General features: G+C 48.5%; 6 protein-coding genes across 6 annotated transcripts; 3 read left to right on the top strand and 3 right to left on the bottom strand.

Annotated features, from left to right (window-relative positions):
* Positions 1-2,763: 2,763 nt before the first annotated feature.
* On the bottom strand, positions 2,764-3,959 carry UA08_07897 (Mitochondrial import receptor subunit tom40; the record flags this gene model as incomplete). The annotated part of the gene is made up of 3 exons (XM_020262797.1): positions 2,764-2,871; positions 2,930-3,577; positions 3,648-3,959. 3 exons carry the CDS (start codon positions 3,957-3,959, stop codon positions 2,764-2,766), a joined length of 1,068 nt encoding a protein of 355 aa, XP_020117049.1.
* A 212-nt stretch (positions 3,960-4,171) lies between these two features.
* On the top strand, positions 4,172-6,853 carry UA08_07896 (hypothetical protein; the record flags this gene model as incomplete). Its single annotated transcript, XM_020262796.1, has 10 exons — positions 4,172-4,287; positions 4,741-4,929; positions 4,992-5,027; positions 5,091-5,188; positions 5,251-5,420; positions 5,474-5,554; positions 5,607-5,714; positions 5,947-6,321; positions 6,385-6,561; positions 6,617-6,853. The coding sequence occupies 10 exons, from the start codon at positions 4,172-4,174 to the stop codon at positions 6,851-6,853; spliced, it is 1,587 nt and encodes a 528-aa protein (XP_020117052.1).
* Positions 6,854-7,045: 192 nt separating this feature from the next.
* UA08_07895 (Ubiquitin-related modifier 1) lies at positions 7,046-7,496 on the bottom strand (the record flags this gene model as incomplete). Its single annotated transcript, XM_020262795.1, has 3 exons — positions 7,046-7,163; positions 7,217-7,384; positions 7,453-7,496. The coding sequence occupies 3 exons, from the start codon at positions 7,494-7,496 to the stop codon at positions 7,046-7,048; spliced, it is 330 nt and encodes a 109-aa protein (XP_020117053.1).
* Positions 7,497-7,742: 246 nt separating this feature from the next.
* UA08_07894 (hypothetical protein) lies at positions 7,743-10,367 on the top strand (the record flags this gene model as incomplete). Its single annotated transcript, XM_020262794.1, has 1 exon — positions 7,743-10,367. The coding sequence occupies one exon, from the start codon at positions 7,743-7,745 to the stop codon at positions 10,365-10,367; it is 2,625 nt and encodes an 874-aa protein (XP_020117050.1).
* A 492-nt stretch (positions 10,368-10,859) lies between these two features.
* On the bottom strand, positions 10,860-11,977 carry UA08_07893 (putative C-5 sterol desaturase; the record flags this gene model as incomplete). Its single annotated transcript, XM_020262793.1, has 2 exons — positions 10,860-11,649; positions 11,736-11,977. The coding sequence occupies 2 exons, from the start codon at positions 11,975-11,977 to the stop codon at positions 10,860-10,862; spliced, it is 1,032 nt and encodes a 343-aa protein (XP_020117051.1).
* Positions 11,978-13,199: 1,222 nt separating this feature from the next.
* Positions 13,200-15,535, top strand: UA08_07892 (hypothetical protein; the record flags this gene model as incomplete). The annotated part of the gene is made up of 8 exons (XM_020262792.1): positions 13,200-13,320; positions 13,423-13,504; positions 13,570-13,886; positions 13,976-14,502; positions 14,563-15,033; positions 15,087-15,219; positions 15,281-15,356; positions 15,511-15,535. 8 exons carry the CDS (start codon positions 13,200-13,202, stop codon positions 15,533-15,535), a joined length of 1,752 nt encoding a protein of 583 aa, XP_020117056.1.
* Between the last annotated feature and the right edge of the window lie 145 nt (positions 15,536-15,680).

Raw genomic sequence — 15,680 nt, 5'->3', positions numbered from 1 at the left:
CAGGTCAGGCGTCAAGGCTATTATTAGCCTTGAATGCCTTTCGATTGACGTAAGACGCATGGTCTGGTAAGTACAACTTTGTTATGAGTCTCAACCGGTCGTATATAGTGAGTAGACGTATGTATGTATGTATGTATATATGGAAAGGGAAATACCGAGTCCTGGGCTGTAGCGACAGTAAGATACACGCCAAGTACACGGTGGCCCTCTCTGATTGGGCACAGCTGACCGGCAGCTTGGGTCATACTCGCCGCATCCCTGTCAAACTGTGTCTGGTTACCGTAAGCGGTGCGTCGCAGGACTCTGGTACTATAAGATTCAAGAGAGGGGTTCGATGCGGGTGATGCGGTGTCTGGCCCGTGCTGATTGGCCGCGGTGGGTTCCGATCAGGTGCCACAGGGCCTGTTATCGTCATGCCAAGCCCTGTAATTCCCTGTAATCTGTATATTACGTACCGTATCCGTCCCGTCACTTCTTTTCCATCGTCTGTGCTGCGCTTTGGAGCTAGTCAGCTTAGCTAGGAGTTAACCTAGTTAGCGAGCGAGCGAGCGAGCGTCATCTCTCCCCTCCAGTTCAGTTCAGGATCATCCGGACTCCCAGAGTTGTTGCTATGGGCTAGATAGATCGCCGTTTTCTGCAGCTGCGGCCTTACGGGCATCCTGCCATCGCGCATCAATCAGTCCATGAGAGATCCGGGTGGCATATTTGCTTCGATGGTCCCGTGACGTACGTTCGTTCTTTTTTTCATGTCGGGTGATCAAATGACAAAATGGGGTTCGTTTCGACTAGTCAACGGCCGTATTCGTAATGACGCTTGGATTGCATTTTACCAATTACCGGGGACCGATTACGAGCTTACCAGATTAGTCCAGCGGCAAGTCTTGGCACCTTTACTCCTTGATGGGAAAGAAAAAAAAAGAATGCATCCAACTTCACTCCGTCATCCGCGAGGTAAAAGTAACTACTATAGCGTTAGTGGTGTTATGCTTGAGGATTTTCTTCTTCTTCGATTGATTCTTCTTTTCTTCCTCATTCGGCTTGTCCCTAACACAGCCTGGTCGTCGAGAGCTATGAACAGCATTCCCACGAAGAATTGTTTTTTATTTTTGGCTCTTTCACTTCCAGACAACGTGTCACCTGCCCTAGCCACATGGAATGGAATGTCTATCGCTTGGGCCTTCGACACATACATACAGCTAACGGGAGCTGCTTGCTTGACCTTCGGACCTACATTGTACAGGTACTTGGCTAAGCTTTGTAGCACACGGCAAATATTCCGCAGACGTCACACAAGTCTTTTGACGTTTGAGAAGATAGATGATAGATCAGCACATCAGACAAGGCTTTGTGAGGCAAATGTGTGCGACCTATTCAGGTACGTACCGGTGCCTGTACCTCGCACGGAGGGCTGTAGCACCATTTGCTCATCCACGTAGTTGTATCCTTAGTCTAGACTCGACTGATCCTTTCGACGCATGCACGGTATACCTCTAGCTATAGCACAGCTGGCCAGAAACAGCATGTTCTAGACATTCTAGCCCAAGCATTCCAATGAACCAAAATAAGACATCCTGCTCGAATCAAGTTAGGGTTGTACCGTAAGCCCAGATAAGATAAGCCCGTACGGCGCATACTAAGGATTACGCCCGGACAAGTATTTTATGATCACATGATGCCACTCATGTGACTCCAGCATACCCACCGGCTCCACCCGGCCCCAACGAATCAGAACTCGGGCATTTCTGCCCGCAAAAAAATCATTTGATAGCAATTGCAATTTCCAAATATCCATCTTTTTCCCATGTTCCATATGAAAAAAAAAAGGGGAGGGAATAAAACCCAGATTACTCGACTACGGAGTTATCCCCTAGTTATTACTTACATCCTGAGCCAATGACACACAACTCGATAGAAGCCCTCTTTTAATTAAACAAGATCCAGTGATCCACCACCCATCTAATCAGCCGACTGACTGCCAATCAAATTCCAAAAATTGCCACCATCTCAAAATCTACCAAAATAGGAAATTATTCCAAGGAGAAAACTAACTTGCTTGCCCTAAAGGTGAAAGGAAGGGGGCAAAAAAAATGCCTCGGATCGTCGTGGCTCACTGCATGTCATTGTCCAGGCGCAATGGACATATGCACTATTCGGGAATAGCATCAGGTACATGTACATGAGCATATGTCATATGTCGTACTGGCATGGGCAGGACATACATGTGTGAGTTCCGGATTTCGGTGCGTATGTGCGTGTGGGATGTCGTGTTAGTAAGCATTGTACGAGTCAGTTAGGCGATGTCGTTAGTGAGATCATTGGATGGGCGTCTAGCTAGCTACCTTTATTATATGTTACCTAGGGAGTAGACTACAGTTGTGCCATAGTAATATTAAAGTTTGTTATTGCTATTTTACATTTGCTCCTCTCTATGCAGATAAAAAGAACATTGAATGAGGAAGAAATCCATACCTGAGTAATATCACCCGTCAATGGAAGGGAAAAAAAAAGGTGAAGAACGAAATTCAAGAGAAAAAAAAAAAAAAAAAAGACAATCACTTCTATACACGAAGGCGTACGGTACCAACGTCAGCCCAAAATACGTACTGCATACTGCCTCGTGTCAATGTGGAACCAGCCGCAATGCAGGGGTCTTTTTTTTTTCTCTGTCAAGAGTGAAGATCTAGTAAGACAATGATCGAAAGGGCGGTACATGTCTACTGCTGCTTTCACTACGGCAAGCAGGAGACGAGCGAAGAAGGGAGCTTAGAATGGAGGTGGAATGGTTCCGAGACTCTCGGCCTTTTCTTGTTGCTCCATGAGTTCCTCACCGGCAATCTCGAGAGAGACGGCAAGACCGACTTTCGCTTGTTGCTGTAACTTTGTTAGTCTCGTCATTTGTCACGATACGACTAGACTGCCCTCGACTTACCTTGACGTGATCAACCTCGCCCGCAAAAGTCAACGAGATAGGCATGGCTATCCGCTTTTCCAAGAGACAGCTGACCTTGCCAGCACTGTCAACCTGCGCACGGAATGTAGATGCACGGAAATCGTACTTGGCACCAATTGTTGCAGTGCCCTCGCGGCTGGGTCCTCCCATCATGAGTGCTGCAGGGCTTGGGGTAAATTGAAGGTTCATGTCCACGCCGGCCTCCACCTTGTCAGACAACTTCTTCCAGTACGATGCTGCAATGGCACCCTGGGCCTGGAGCTGTGCGCTGGCGATCCAGTCGGCGCCGCGGTACTTGGCGCAGTACGAAAGGGTCGATTCGGGGCGAGTGTTGAGCGCCTGTCGCTGCCAGATCGCCTCGAATCCGAGAGCAAGACCAGGGGTGACTGACTGAAGGTAGCTTCCGACGTAGATACCAGTTAAACCACCTTCCAACATAGATGGGTTGAAAGCCTTGAGAGAAAAGGAAAAGTCATCTCCGGTGTAGTCGTTATCGATCTGCAAGATTCCCTGCGCACCGCCGGGCATAATCTGAGCGTTCGATTTCGTTACGAGTTTCTCATTCCATCGGTAGTTGCCAACCGCGCTGAGACCGCCGTCACTGCCCAGGTTTCCTTGCATGAATACCTAGCCATACCGATACATTAATATTTGAACACTCCATAAAAGACAAATGGTAGTAAGCTAGATAACATACCTTTGGCGATCCATACATGGCACTGAAGTTATATGGAGGCATATTGCCAGCTGATCCCATAGCAAAAGCGTGAGACATCCGGAACAGAGGGGACATGCCAAAGACCTTGGTCAGGTCTGCCCGAAGACCAGTAAACATGAAGTTTGACAGCAGCACATCCTTCTGCACCTCTCGCGCAATATTATCGACTGTACCAGGATTGGTCAAGCCTAGCGCCGCTCTTCGCTCGGAAAACGATCCGTATGCATCTTTGATCAATGCAGCGACAGAGTTGTCTGTCAGAAACGACAACGACGAGGATATATCAGCCATATTGAGTATACTGTAATTTGCAATGAACGTGTTATGAGATGGTTGGAGATGGTTGAGGCTGATGATGGACTGATGAAATCAGGATAAGCCCAGTCGGAAAAAAGGACTCGTGACCGGTCTTTGTCTGGAATTGCAGACAACTAGATCCCGGACGTCTGATGAGTAGAACGAATTGCACAAGACACGACGCGTCGCTAATTAGCCTGCCCAAAATGACCGAATCCAACAGCCGGTTGTTGTTTGGTCGTGTTGGGGGAAACGTAGCTTCAGCTGGTGAAATTTGGTCGTTGCAGCCCGGCGATGTTTTCACGGCGAGCGGTTTTGCACCGTTTGCACTGCCGGCCTCGCGCCTAACCTGTTTTGGAGCGGATCTGGCATTGATCTGACTTCAACCTTGGCTGCTAAGACGTGCAGATTTGACGACGTACATATCCATTATTCAGTGAACTTGCGTGCTCTATTCTTGCTGCTCCATGCCAGAGACATCGGCGCACCTCTCGTTGGCAGCGGCCCAAGCATCTGTGTGACCTGCACTTACTTCCCATCGCGGCGTGGGCGAATTGATTGAGAACCCCTCGGCTTCCGTCATTTTGTTGCATCTATATATTATAAAAGTCATCGCCCAACTGCCGGCTTGCAACGTTTAAAAACTGTCTTTGAGTATAGTGTTGAGAGTCTTATTTTTTTTTTAAAAAAAAAAAAAAAAAGGCCATGGATACGCTACTGCATGTCCCAAATCTGTTTGTTCATATGGAAGTGCAATTGTCTAACCGTGCCGCAGGACGGCAGACGTAATCGCGAGCTCTCCGCGATTTCGGAGAAAGTCGAGCACTTTCGTGGATGCCATCCACGATCTTCCAGAGAAGGCAGAGTTGGCACCGGCTCAACTCTACATCACCGAGTCCGGAAGGCTATTTCACTCGGGCCGCATTGTGATCATCACTGTCGGCCTGCCAGCTAGAGGGAAGACGTGAGTATTAGTGCGATGACTAGCTATTCTATCAGTCAAACGCTGCTGCTGACTTATTCAAGGCACATTTCTGTAGCCCTGGCTCGCTATCTGCGCTGGTTAGTTAGTGCTCGTACAAGGTGTTGCTTCGGAGTATCAGATTCGCTCATAACTTGATGTAGGCTTGGAGTGAAGACGCGGATATTTCACTTGGGTGACTACAGACGTGCGACTATCGGACCGGGCCAAGATATGCCCGATGATTACTTCTTTGTCAACGGTTGGTCGAGAATAGCCACCACGAAGATGAAGCGCTGAATCTAACAAATACCGGGTGTCCAGCTTCTGCGTCGTCCGTGCTCTTGCGGCAAAAAATTGTGAAGAAATGCCGCGACGATATAGCGCATTTCCTGAGTCATGAGAATGGCCAAATAGCAATCTACGATGCCGTGAACCCGATAGCCGCTGGCCGTCGCTCGCTTGCTAAGGAGTTTGCGAAACAAAATATAGAGGTATCAGGGCTGGTATTACGCTGGTTTGCATCTGCCACTGACACGAGACATAGACTCTCTTTATTGAATCTATGTGCGATGATCCACGAATAATAGAAGAGAACGTTCGACGAGTCAAGATCTCTTCGCCTGATGTGAGTGGGAATTCGTCGATTATAATAAAGAACCGTACTAACAGTGGACAAGTATATAAACTGGGACGCCAACGATGCCGTCAAACACTACCTCGGTCGCATCTCGGCAAGAATTCCCCATGTTGAAACTATGGAGGAGAAAGAACTCAACTATATCAAGGTAATGAGGCAATCAATCTAAGGACTGTATCTCGAAGCTAATGGGCTCAAGATGATCAATGCCGGAGAACGCTTGATTGTCAATAATTGCAGCTTCGGATACCTTTCGAACCGAATTGTTTTCTATCTTCTAAACCTGCACATAAAGTCAAGGCATACATATTTCGTTAGGGTCGGTCAACCGCAAGCCAAAAGCAAAGTGTACTTTCACTGACTGGCAATCAACCTTCTAGGCCGGTGTCTCGCTGGATGCCAATTCCTACAAAGCCGATTCATCTTTATCGGAACAAGGTGAAGACTACGCGAAGAAAATGACAGAAGTTTTACTGCAACACAGAGAGTCCGAAAGACAGACCTTGCTATACCAAGGCGAGTCAGGCGCTGTCTTGAAGCCATTGACTGTATGGACATCGACTCGGCGCAGAACAGTTGAGACCGCGAAGTACTTGCACGAAAAAGGCTATGCCGTCCGCCAGAGGTCACAGCTGAGCCAGCTGAATCCAGGGGTTTGTGAAAGAATGTCCGAACAGCGTATCAGAGAGGAATATCCAGATGAAGTGACGAAGCATGAGATGGATCCTTACCATCACCGGTATCCTCGCGCGGAGGTATGTGGCAGTATTTGTCTCCTTCCAAGCTAAGTTTATAGACTAAGTAAATAATGTTTGCAGTCATATCATGATCTGGCCGTTCGCCTCGAACCAATCATTCTCGAACTAGAACGAGAGAAAAATGACTTACTCATCATAGCTCACGAAAGTGTCTTGAGAGTCTTGTATGGGTATTTGATGGCCTGTAACGCTGCAGACATCCCGTTCCTATCATTCCCTCGCAACGAAATCATCGAAGTATGTTTGTTGGGCATTGCCGGTTTAGCTAAGTTATTAACTCATTTATGTACAGATTATTCCAACTAGTTATCAAAATGAGGCACGCAGAATACCCATTCCGAACCTACCACAGGAGATGATCCCTCCATCCCCGGAAGATATCAAGATCCCCGTGCCTTCCAGTGGCTATACTACGCCGATGATGAGTTTGGGAAGCCCTTCCACAGGCCTGTCGACACCCCAGAGCGGATATCGCACGCCTCGAGAACCTGAGAGACTTACCCAGCAGCATGTAGAAGACGTGGTGTAGGTGATAGTGACTGGTCTTGTAGGCAATTTCACAATCATTGATTCGTTCATTCATTCATTTATTCATTGCTTCAGCGTCGAGGTGATAGGCACCAACCTGATATTTATTTTTCCGGGCTTCCTCCCCCCTCCCCTTTCTTATGAACAAGAGAAATCGCTAGATATAGTGGACATTATTGAAAGACCAAATCATCTATCCTCCATGTAATGTAGAGACAAACAATATATTGTCCCCGGGCTGTATCTCATAGGCCTCTTCGCCCTCGAGCTCCCAATCGGCGTCATTGATCAAGACAAGAATACCAGGGCGCCTAATATATCTCTAAGTATTTGGCATCCCGGTCTAGATTTTATGCTTACTTACACATGATCATCAAGGACGAATAACTCCTTCCTCGGATCTTGCATCAGATTCTCGACAAGATATTGAATGAGCCAAGCAATAGTAGGTCGTTTTCGATCCTCGTTTGTATGCGTTGGAATTGATAGACGATACCTGCGCTCGTTGGCAAACAGGATTTCTAAACCGCCGCTACAATATATTTTAATACATCAATCAGAAAAAAGCCAAAAAGCAGAAGGGTCGACCAAGTGACTTACGTAAATTCCACGACGATGGAAATAGTCTCTTGAGGGTCTGCCATATTGGAGATATGAGAGGGCAATAAAAGAGGATATATTTTCTTATAAAAGGAAGGAAAATATTGAGGAGGGGAAAGCATCCTTTGATCAACGCCGGCTTATCGATAAGCTTAAAATTTCGTCAAGTACCTCCGCAGCGTACGCCAGACATCCCACCTTTTTCGCGTTCTTCGCTCAACTCAGCAGTGCCCGATATAGAAAGCGCCAAAATTATTTGCCAAGGTCTGCAACGGATAATACAGACCTTCATGGTTCGCGTTGCTACAGAATATATCAGCGTCGGCGGCAATCGCCATCCTGGCGCGGCCGATTGGGATGTCCAGTCAGGCCTGCTAGCATATGGCGCGGATAACAATGTAGCGCTCTGGGCGCCAAGTGTATGGAAGGCCCGGATCCTCATGTCTTTGCTTCAACCTTACTTACTGATCTGTTTGTCTTTGCAGTCATACAGAGGCGTCCATGCATTGCTCGTTGGCCATACCGACAAGGTCAGCGCTGTGCGCTTCGTCGAGTGCGCGGAGATCACCACAAGAGGGCGCCTGTTGCTCACCGGCTCCGTGGATCGGACAATCCGGGTATGGAAACAGACAGACCAGTCATCATATACATGCGTTTGCGAGCTTACCGGGCACACGGGGACTGTTAATACAATTGCGGTTGAGGATGGTTCGAATGTTTTCGCGTCCGGAGGTGCTGACGGCACTGTTAGGATTTGGAGACTCGGTTTCCAGGAGGAAGATCAAATATCGGCACAGTTACTGCAGACAATACCCATGAAACCCAGGTTCTTTCCCTTGGCCATGGCTCTTCAATCGCTTGATCTTGAAGACCCGAAGAAGCCAATGGTACTGGCAGTCGGGGGAACAACTAACAGTGTCCATATATATTCAGCACAAGACACTACGTCTGATATTACTACGCAACCGCTTGAATTCGTCTGGAATGCCAAATTGTCTGGTCACGAAGCTTGGGTGAGATCGCTTTCTTTCAGAAAGCTCGACACCAATGATGACTTCCTCCTCGCATCAGCCAGTCAAGACAAATATATTCGTCTCTGGAAAGTGCACCGGGGCGAGGTAGCACCTGTACTCCCCAAAGATGAGGACGATATCATACTAGGCGGTGACGAACCGACCCTGTCCAATAAAGCGCATACGTTCACTGTTTCTGACTCGACTTATTCGGTGACATTCGAGGCCCTTCTACTCGGCCACGAAGATTGGATATACACTGTCAACTGGAATCCTAGCACAGATGCGAAAAATGCACAGCTTCTATCTGCTTCCGCGGATAACTCGTTAACAATATGGGAACAAGATCCGACGACGGGGGTATGGGTTACGATTGAGAGAATGGGAGAACTTAGTGTGCAAAAAGGCTCAACATCAGCGACTGGCAGTACAGGCGGGTTCTGGATTGGGCTATGGTCCCCTGATGGGAAACAAGTTGTTAGTCTGGCTCGGACAGGGAGCTGGAGGGCATGGGCATACGATGAAGATTTAGATATTTGGCAGCAACGACTAGGGATTAGTGGCCATGTCAGGTCTGTCAATGATATCCAATGGGAGGCAAATGGTGCGTATCTTCTATCAACTAGCTCCGATCAGACGAGTCGCCTCTATGCTGAATGGTTGCGGGAGGAGTCTTCCTCATCATGGCATGAGTTTTCACGACCTCAAATCCATGGCTATGACCTGAATTGCATAGACTCGCTGGGACCGGCGAGATTTGTCTCTGGCGCAGATGAAAAGCTTTTGCGAGTCTTCAACGAGCCTAAACAGATTGCCCAATTACTGGAAAACATCTGCGGCATTGCTATACCACAGAGACAGGAAGAGGAAGAGGAGCTACCAGATGCAGCCAACATCCCCGTCTTGGGACTCTCAAACAAGGCAGTCGGGGAAGATATCGCATTATCGGCGGACGCCGGGCAAGGGAATGACCAAGCTGAGCAACAGCAACAAGCAGTTGTATCCTTACCGATGCACCAGCCCCCATTAGAAGATTACTTAGCTCGACATACTCTCTGGCCCGAACACGAGAAATTATACGGCCACGGATACGAAATATCAGCAGTCGCAGTTAGCCATGACCGCTCCCTGATCGCCACCGCATGCAAAGCGAGCTCTATAGACCATGCCGTCATACGCCTGTACGACACAAAGAGGGAATGGCGAGAAATCAAGCCTTCGCTAACCGCCCATTCTCTGACTATAACATCTCTTGCCTTCTCAGATACCGACAAGTACTTACTCAGCGTGGGCCGTGATCGTCAATGGGCGGTTTTCAAGCGCGGCGCAGATGGGAATTTCTCCCTCTTCAAATCCAACCCCAAGGCTCATTCAAGGATGATTCTTGATGCAGCATGGGCTCCTTCATCTCCGGGTGAATCGTCCTCAAGACAAGCGATATTCGCAACCGCAGGCCGCGACAAATGCGTGAAAATCTGGCGGGAGGCGGCCGAGAGTCCTGAAATGGAAGGAAAAGAGAAAGAGGGAAACACATTCGAATGCATATCAACCATCACACTCAGAACCTCCATAACGGCCGTGTCATTCCACTCAGTAGTGACAGCTACTACAGACAGTCTCACTTTCTTACTAGCCATTGGCGAAGAAACAGGCCAGATATCCGTCCACAAGCTGGTGGTAGCAGCAACAACTGCGACGGCAGAGTTGGTTGTTGGTCTAGATAAATCTGTTTCACCGTCAAAGTCTGTTACGCGCCTTGTTTGGAGGCCTGGGAGTTCCTCTCGCTTCCGGAAGGACAAAGGGCTTAGTGACGAAGGTAGGGGTGAAGGATCTATACTACTTGCTTCTGCAAGTGAAGATTCGTCTATGCGGATATATAGAGTTGATGATGTACCTACTTAGATCGTAGTTACTAGTTAGGTATATGAAAGCGGCATAGTTATATAAGTTTTGATGTATATGTCAAAAAAAAAATAAAAAAGAATATTCTTGGCAATGCCTATGTACATTCAATTGCCTGTCTGTGAACTAGCGAGTTGAACAAATTCTAATCACGACAATGCAGGTAGGTCTCCAATATGAGTAAATGGTGTCTGTCGCAGGACACGGAGTGAAGAAGAAAGAAGAGTAAAGAAAAGTAATTACAACATATGACTATAATAATGATACAAGCTTGTGGCGAGAATTGCCGGCGTGAGTTCGTGATCAGAGTGGTAATTTTCCGGAGAGACCAAAAAAATCCGCTTATATATGGTCGCTGGATGTCAGTGCCATTTCAAGGTAGTCTCGAGTTGAGGCTTATTATAAAAATAATAAGTGCAAAAGAATCGTCCAGGCATACTGGCTTAGTATTAGTTCACCGAAAGAAGAAAAAGTGTGAAAAGAGGAAGAAGATTAAGAAGTCTTCTTCACAGTCTCGTTGCTCTCGTAATGACGGTCATCATCGCCCTCGACAGTCTGGAGAATGTCCTCCATTTCCTTTGATTGTTTTTCCCACTCTTTCTTCCCCATTTTTGTTTCGCGCCTGAAGAGCTCGTCGTTGGGTTTGCGATAGCTGCCTCCCATTCGATCCCACAAAGTTGTGTACTGACCATAGTTGTAGTTAAAATACAAATGATGCATAGTATGGCATGCGGCGCCGTTGATGACGGGGCTGTTGGCAACATATTCACCGTCGTGAATCATAATAGTCCAGAAATTGATGAAAACGAAGAGCACGACGTAAGCCCACTTCTGAAGAGGGAAAATGAACGGAAACACGTGGTAGGGGACACTCTGAGCCCAGCCGTCCACCGGGTGAAACGCATGGGATGCATACGGAGTAGGCATGATCCATTTGTGGTGCGGTTTATGAAGTCTCTTGTAAATCAACGGATGATGGAGGCCTCGGTGGATCCAATAGATACAAAAATCGGTGAAGATGAGGAATAGAGGAAATTGCAAGATACTGTAATAGGGGAACGGCTCCTCGGCGAAAGTGTCGTACATTTTGCCGTATCCACGAACCTCCGCGAAGAAGAATGGAGTTGTAAGAATAGCCATGATGGGCATGGCTTCCATGGTCTGAGCAATTTCCATGCGCACCTGATTGCGCAGGTACTTGGGGTGCTTGAAGGTGGCCTTGTCAAAAACGACGAGATACGATAAGGACGAGAAGACGAAGTAAAGGACGAGCCCAAAGACCCTGTGCATTGGTTCGTTAGCCGAGAAATCTTTCAGATCACTAGAAATCTGCAGTCATACCATGTGATTAAGAACAAACTGACACACTGCCTGTAAACATTATCGCGAGGCCAGGCACTCAGGTAGGCATATTTGGACGGCTCGATGTACACGTATGAAGTTGCCGGCTTGTACACATAAGACTGCGCATCGCCAAACAACGCCAGCGTATTGTTTGTTTCCTCAATGAACGTGGAGAAGGAGGGCGACGCTGTGAGAGACGCTGGAAGGGCGGTCGCGTACAGCCGGTCCCCTATCAGGAGGTCAAAGGCCTCGAGAACGACATCCATGGCGGAGGCAGGGCGGCACGAGTTGCGCGCTAGGTAGAGGGAGGAGGTTTAAGCAGCTTCTCTCGATTGACAATGCCTAGAGCAAGTCAGAGGAACAACGAGGGATGTGCAAGTAGGTTGGCTGTTCAGAGAAATAGTTGAATATTTGGTAGTATGAAGGGGAACAACGAAAATCCGGGCCGGGGCACATCGATGCCGCAGTCACACCAGCACGGAAGGCACGGCAGAGTCTTGGACCCCTAATACTATATACACTATATATACCATATATATACTCTCAGTCAAGCACTACGAAGTCCTTAGTAAGCTATACGCATAGTGGCCTGATATAATATATTCACTATGAAACTGCAACCATCCGAAGTTGACGACGGACGTGCATGTACGAGAAAAATCGTACTACGGCCGAACTGATCGCGGGTTGGTCGCACCACAGAGACGGGAAAACGCACCCCCGGTTCCTTGGTTTGCTCGCCTCCATCGAAACTAGCCAGAAGCGTCGTCACGCCGTAGTTCGTGCCCACTGGCCATGCAGAGCTAACTAAGCTGGCTCTGGTGGGGTCGGTGCAAGTTCTCTCACTTCGTGACTTGAAACCAGCGAGCTTTTCCCTCCTCAGTGTCTTTGCAACCCTCCTGCAGATATCCCGACACGCCGTGTAAACATTAAAACAACCTGTCAGCGGGCAGAGGATCTCTCGGCGATCGAAAAAAAGAAAAGCAGGTCCTATTTAGTGCCGATCCAGTGTGGTTGCTGCAGTTGGGGTTGGCGTTGCTTGCTAGCTTGACGGCTCGAACGGTCGCTTTTAGCCGCTTCCCGCGCCAAAAGAGGAACAGCCGCCTTCGCCAGCGCTTAAGCTTTAGGGCCTTAGGCAGCCTCCGTCAGACGCCGCCATTGACTCTCTTCCTTCCCTTCTTGCTCAGACCTCTCCAGCGCATACCTCCAGGTGAGCTCGCTCTGTCTCTGCTCCATCACCATCCACCTGCTGCTCCGTGTCTAATTGCGACCGCTACTCTTCGCTCCTTTGTCCGCCTTCTTAATCGCTCAGCCACGCCCGTTCTAGTCCAAACATTCTGTTCGCGCTGACCCGTGTCTTCGCAGGCTGAGGGGTTCCGGTTTCACCATCACATCTGTCTGAACCCTGAACCTCTAGTCTCCCAATCGCTGGCATTGCTATTGCCATCTCCTTTTACTTTCCATCTTCGCCGTTGATACTCCGCCACCATGTACAACGCACACCGCGGAATGGTGCCTGCACCGAATAGCCGCCTTACGGAGCTGTTGGAGCAGTTGCGCCAGGAATTTGAGAATCAGTCTCGGAGCACCGGCGAGTTTGAGCACCAATGTCAGTGCAGCTATCGCTTCCCCCTGTGCTTCTTACAAAGATGGAGCTTCGAAGTAGCCCATTTTTTTTAGGGAATAGTCATTTAGCTAACGACCTCCCCAGTGACCGGTCAGATCCAGGAAATGGAAATGATTAGACAAAAGGTCTACCAGCTCGAACAAGCGCAAATCAAAATCAAGAATGAGTACGTGCTATAGCACTCTGTTCAGTTAGTGTGCTTGCTATTCTGACACATCTCTACCTATTCAGGTACGAAAATGAAATCCGAGTTTTGCGCCATGAGCTCGAATCGCGCGGTGTTCAGACTGTTCCCTCGCATGTGGGTGCTCCGCCTCACGCAGGCCCCTCGCAAGCTCCGCCAGCCCTAGGTCACGGTACAAATAACCTGTTTGGTGGTATCATGGCCAACCAAGGAGGTAGCGGCCCTGGATTGGCCCCTCCGCCGCCCCAGGACCAACAGCCACCTCAACATGGTCTGCAACAGACCGCCCCCGTAGCGCAGCAAGGACCCCCGCAGCCTCCACCAAGCTCGTATGGAGCATATCAGCCTGGAGCTGCTGTGAATGGTGCGCGCCCTTTTACCTTGATGGACCCTTCTTTTCTTCCTTTTCCTTCCCACTGTATATCTGACTCACTGAATTCATTTTTTGTCTAGGCTACGGTCCTCCTCCACCGACCGCATCTCCTGGACCGGGTAAAGGCCGTGGCCGACCTCCACCAGGCCCTGCTACGCCGCAGCAAACTCATCAGCTCAGCTACCCTCCTCCCGGCGCCTCTCCTCAGATTCCTCGCCCAACAGCGTCCGGCCCACTCGTTCGAGAACGACCGGGCAACACCCTGGCAAACTGGAATCCAGATGATCTACCAGCTACCCAGAAACGAGAAGGTACCGATTGGTATGCAATCTTTAATCCCGAGGTCCAGCGGGTCTTGGACGTTGAGCTTGTCCACCACTTGTCGCACGATAGTGTTGTCTGTTGCGTTCGGTTCAGTCGGGATGGGAAATACGTTGCTACAGGATGCAACCGATCTGCTCAGATCTTTGACGTAGCTACCGGTCAGAACGTAGCTATTCTTCAAGATGAGTCTGTTGATAAGGACGGTGACCTCTACATCCGTAGCGTCTGCTTTAGTCCTGATGGGAAATACCTCGCCACTGGTGCCGAGGATAAGCAAATCAGGGTGAGGACTTTCATGGCATTTATGAAATATCTACTGTGGTGACTAACACTTTATGCATAGGTCTGGGATATTCAATCGCGCTCAATCAAGCATGTATTCACAGGTCACGAGCAAGATATCTACTCGCTCGACTTCGCTGGCAACGGCCGCTACATTGCCTCTGGTAGTGGTGATAAAACGGTGCGTCTCTGGGACGTCTTGGAAGGCAAGCTCGTTTACACACTCAGCATCGAAGATGGCGTCACTACTGTCGCTATGTCTCCAGATGGCCATTACGTGGCAGCTGGTTCTCTTGATAAGAGTGTCCGTGTCTGGGATACGACTACTGGGTATCTTGTTGAACGACTGGAGAGCCCCGACGGCCACAAAGATAGCGTTTACTCAGTTGCGTTTGCGCCCAACGGCCGTGACCTTGTCAGCGGTAGTTTAGACAAGACGATTAAGATGTGGGAGCTCACCGCACCTCGTGGTATGCTTCCTGGAAGTGGTGTAAAGGGTGGCAAGTGTGTACGAACATTTGAAGGTCACAAGGTAGGTTGTTTAGGTTTGTTCTTTGTCTTGGATGATGCTGACTTCAATTTAAGGACTTCGTTCTGAGTGTTTGCTTGACGCCTGATGGACACTGGGTGATGAGTGGATCTAAAGACCGCGGAGTGCAGTTCTGGGATCCTAACACGGGAAGTGCGCAAATGATGTTACAAGGCCATAAGAATTCAGGTATTCCTCCCTACCTTTATACATTTATTAAGAAATTTCATCGACTAACAAGGAGAAATAGTCATATCTGTCGCACCTAGCCCAAGCGGCAATCTTTTCGCTACAGGAAGCGGTGATATGCGAGCCAGAATCTGGAGGTATGTGGAATTCCTGCAATGATGAGAAAACGAGAAATGCTACTGGAGAGGAAAAAAAAGCCGTTCTTCCACTTGCCCTCGAAGTGTCATTGAAAGATATAAGAAGAAAAGGAGAAAGAAAAACGAAACATTTCATCTCTAACTACGGAAATAGATACTCGAATTACAGTGGGCGGTGATTGTACGAGGTAACTGGAGAGAAACTATGGCGCAATGGGGCTTCTTTTCCCCCTTTCTTTTCGTGTTTGTTGATCTTATTTTTACTTTGTATTGCGTGTGTTGTTTGTACTTGCAATTTTGAATGCAATATGGCTGTGGTTTTTA

The sequence above is a fragment of the Talaromyces atroroseus genome, assembly GCF_001907595.1.
Source record: "Talaromyces atroroseus strain IBT 11181 chromosome Unknown scaffold_12, whole genome shotgun sequence".
NCBI classification, from domain to species: Eukaryota; Fungi; Ascomycota; class Eurotiomycetes; order Eurotiales; family Trichocomaceae; genus Talaromyces; species Talaromyces atroroseus.
Note: the sequence above shows the minus strand (reverse complement) of the source record. Positions and strands in the feature narration are given on the sequence as shown.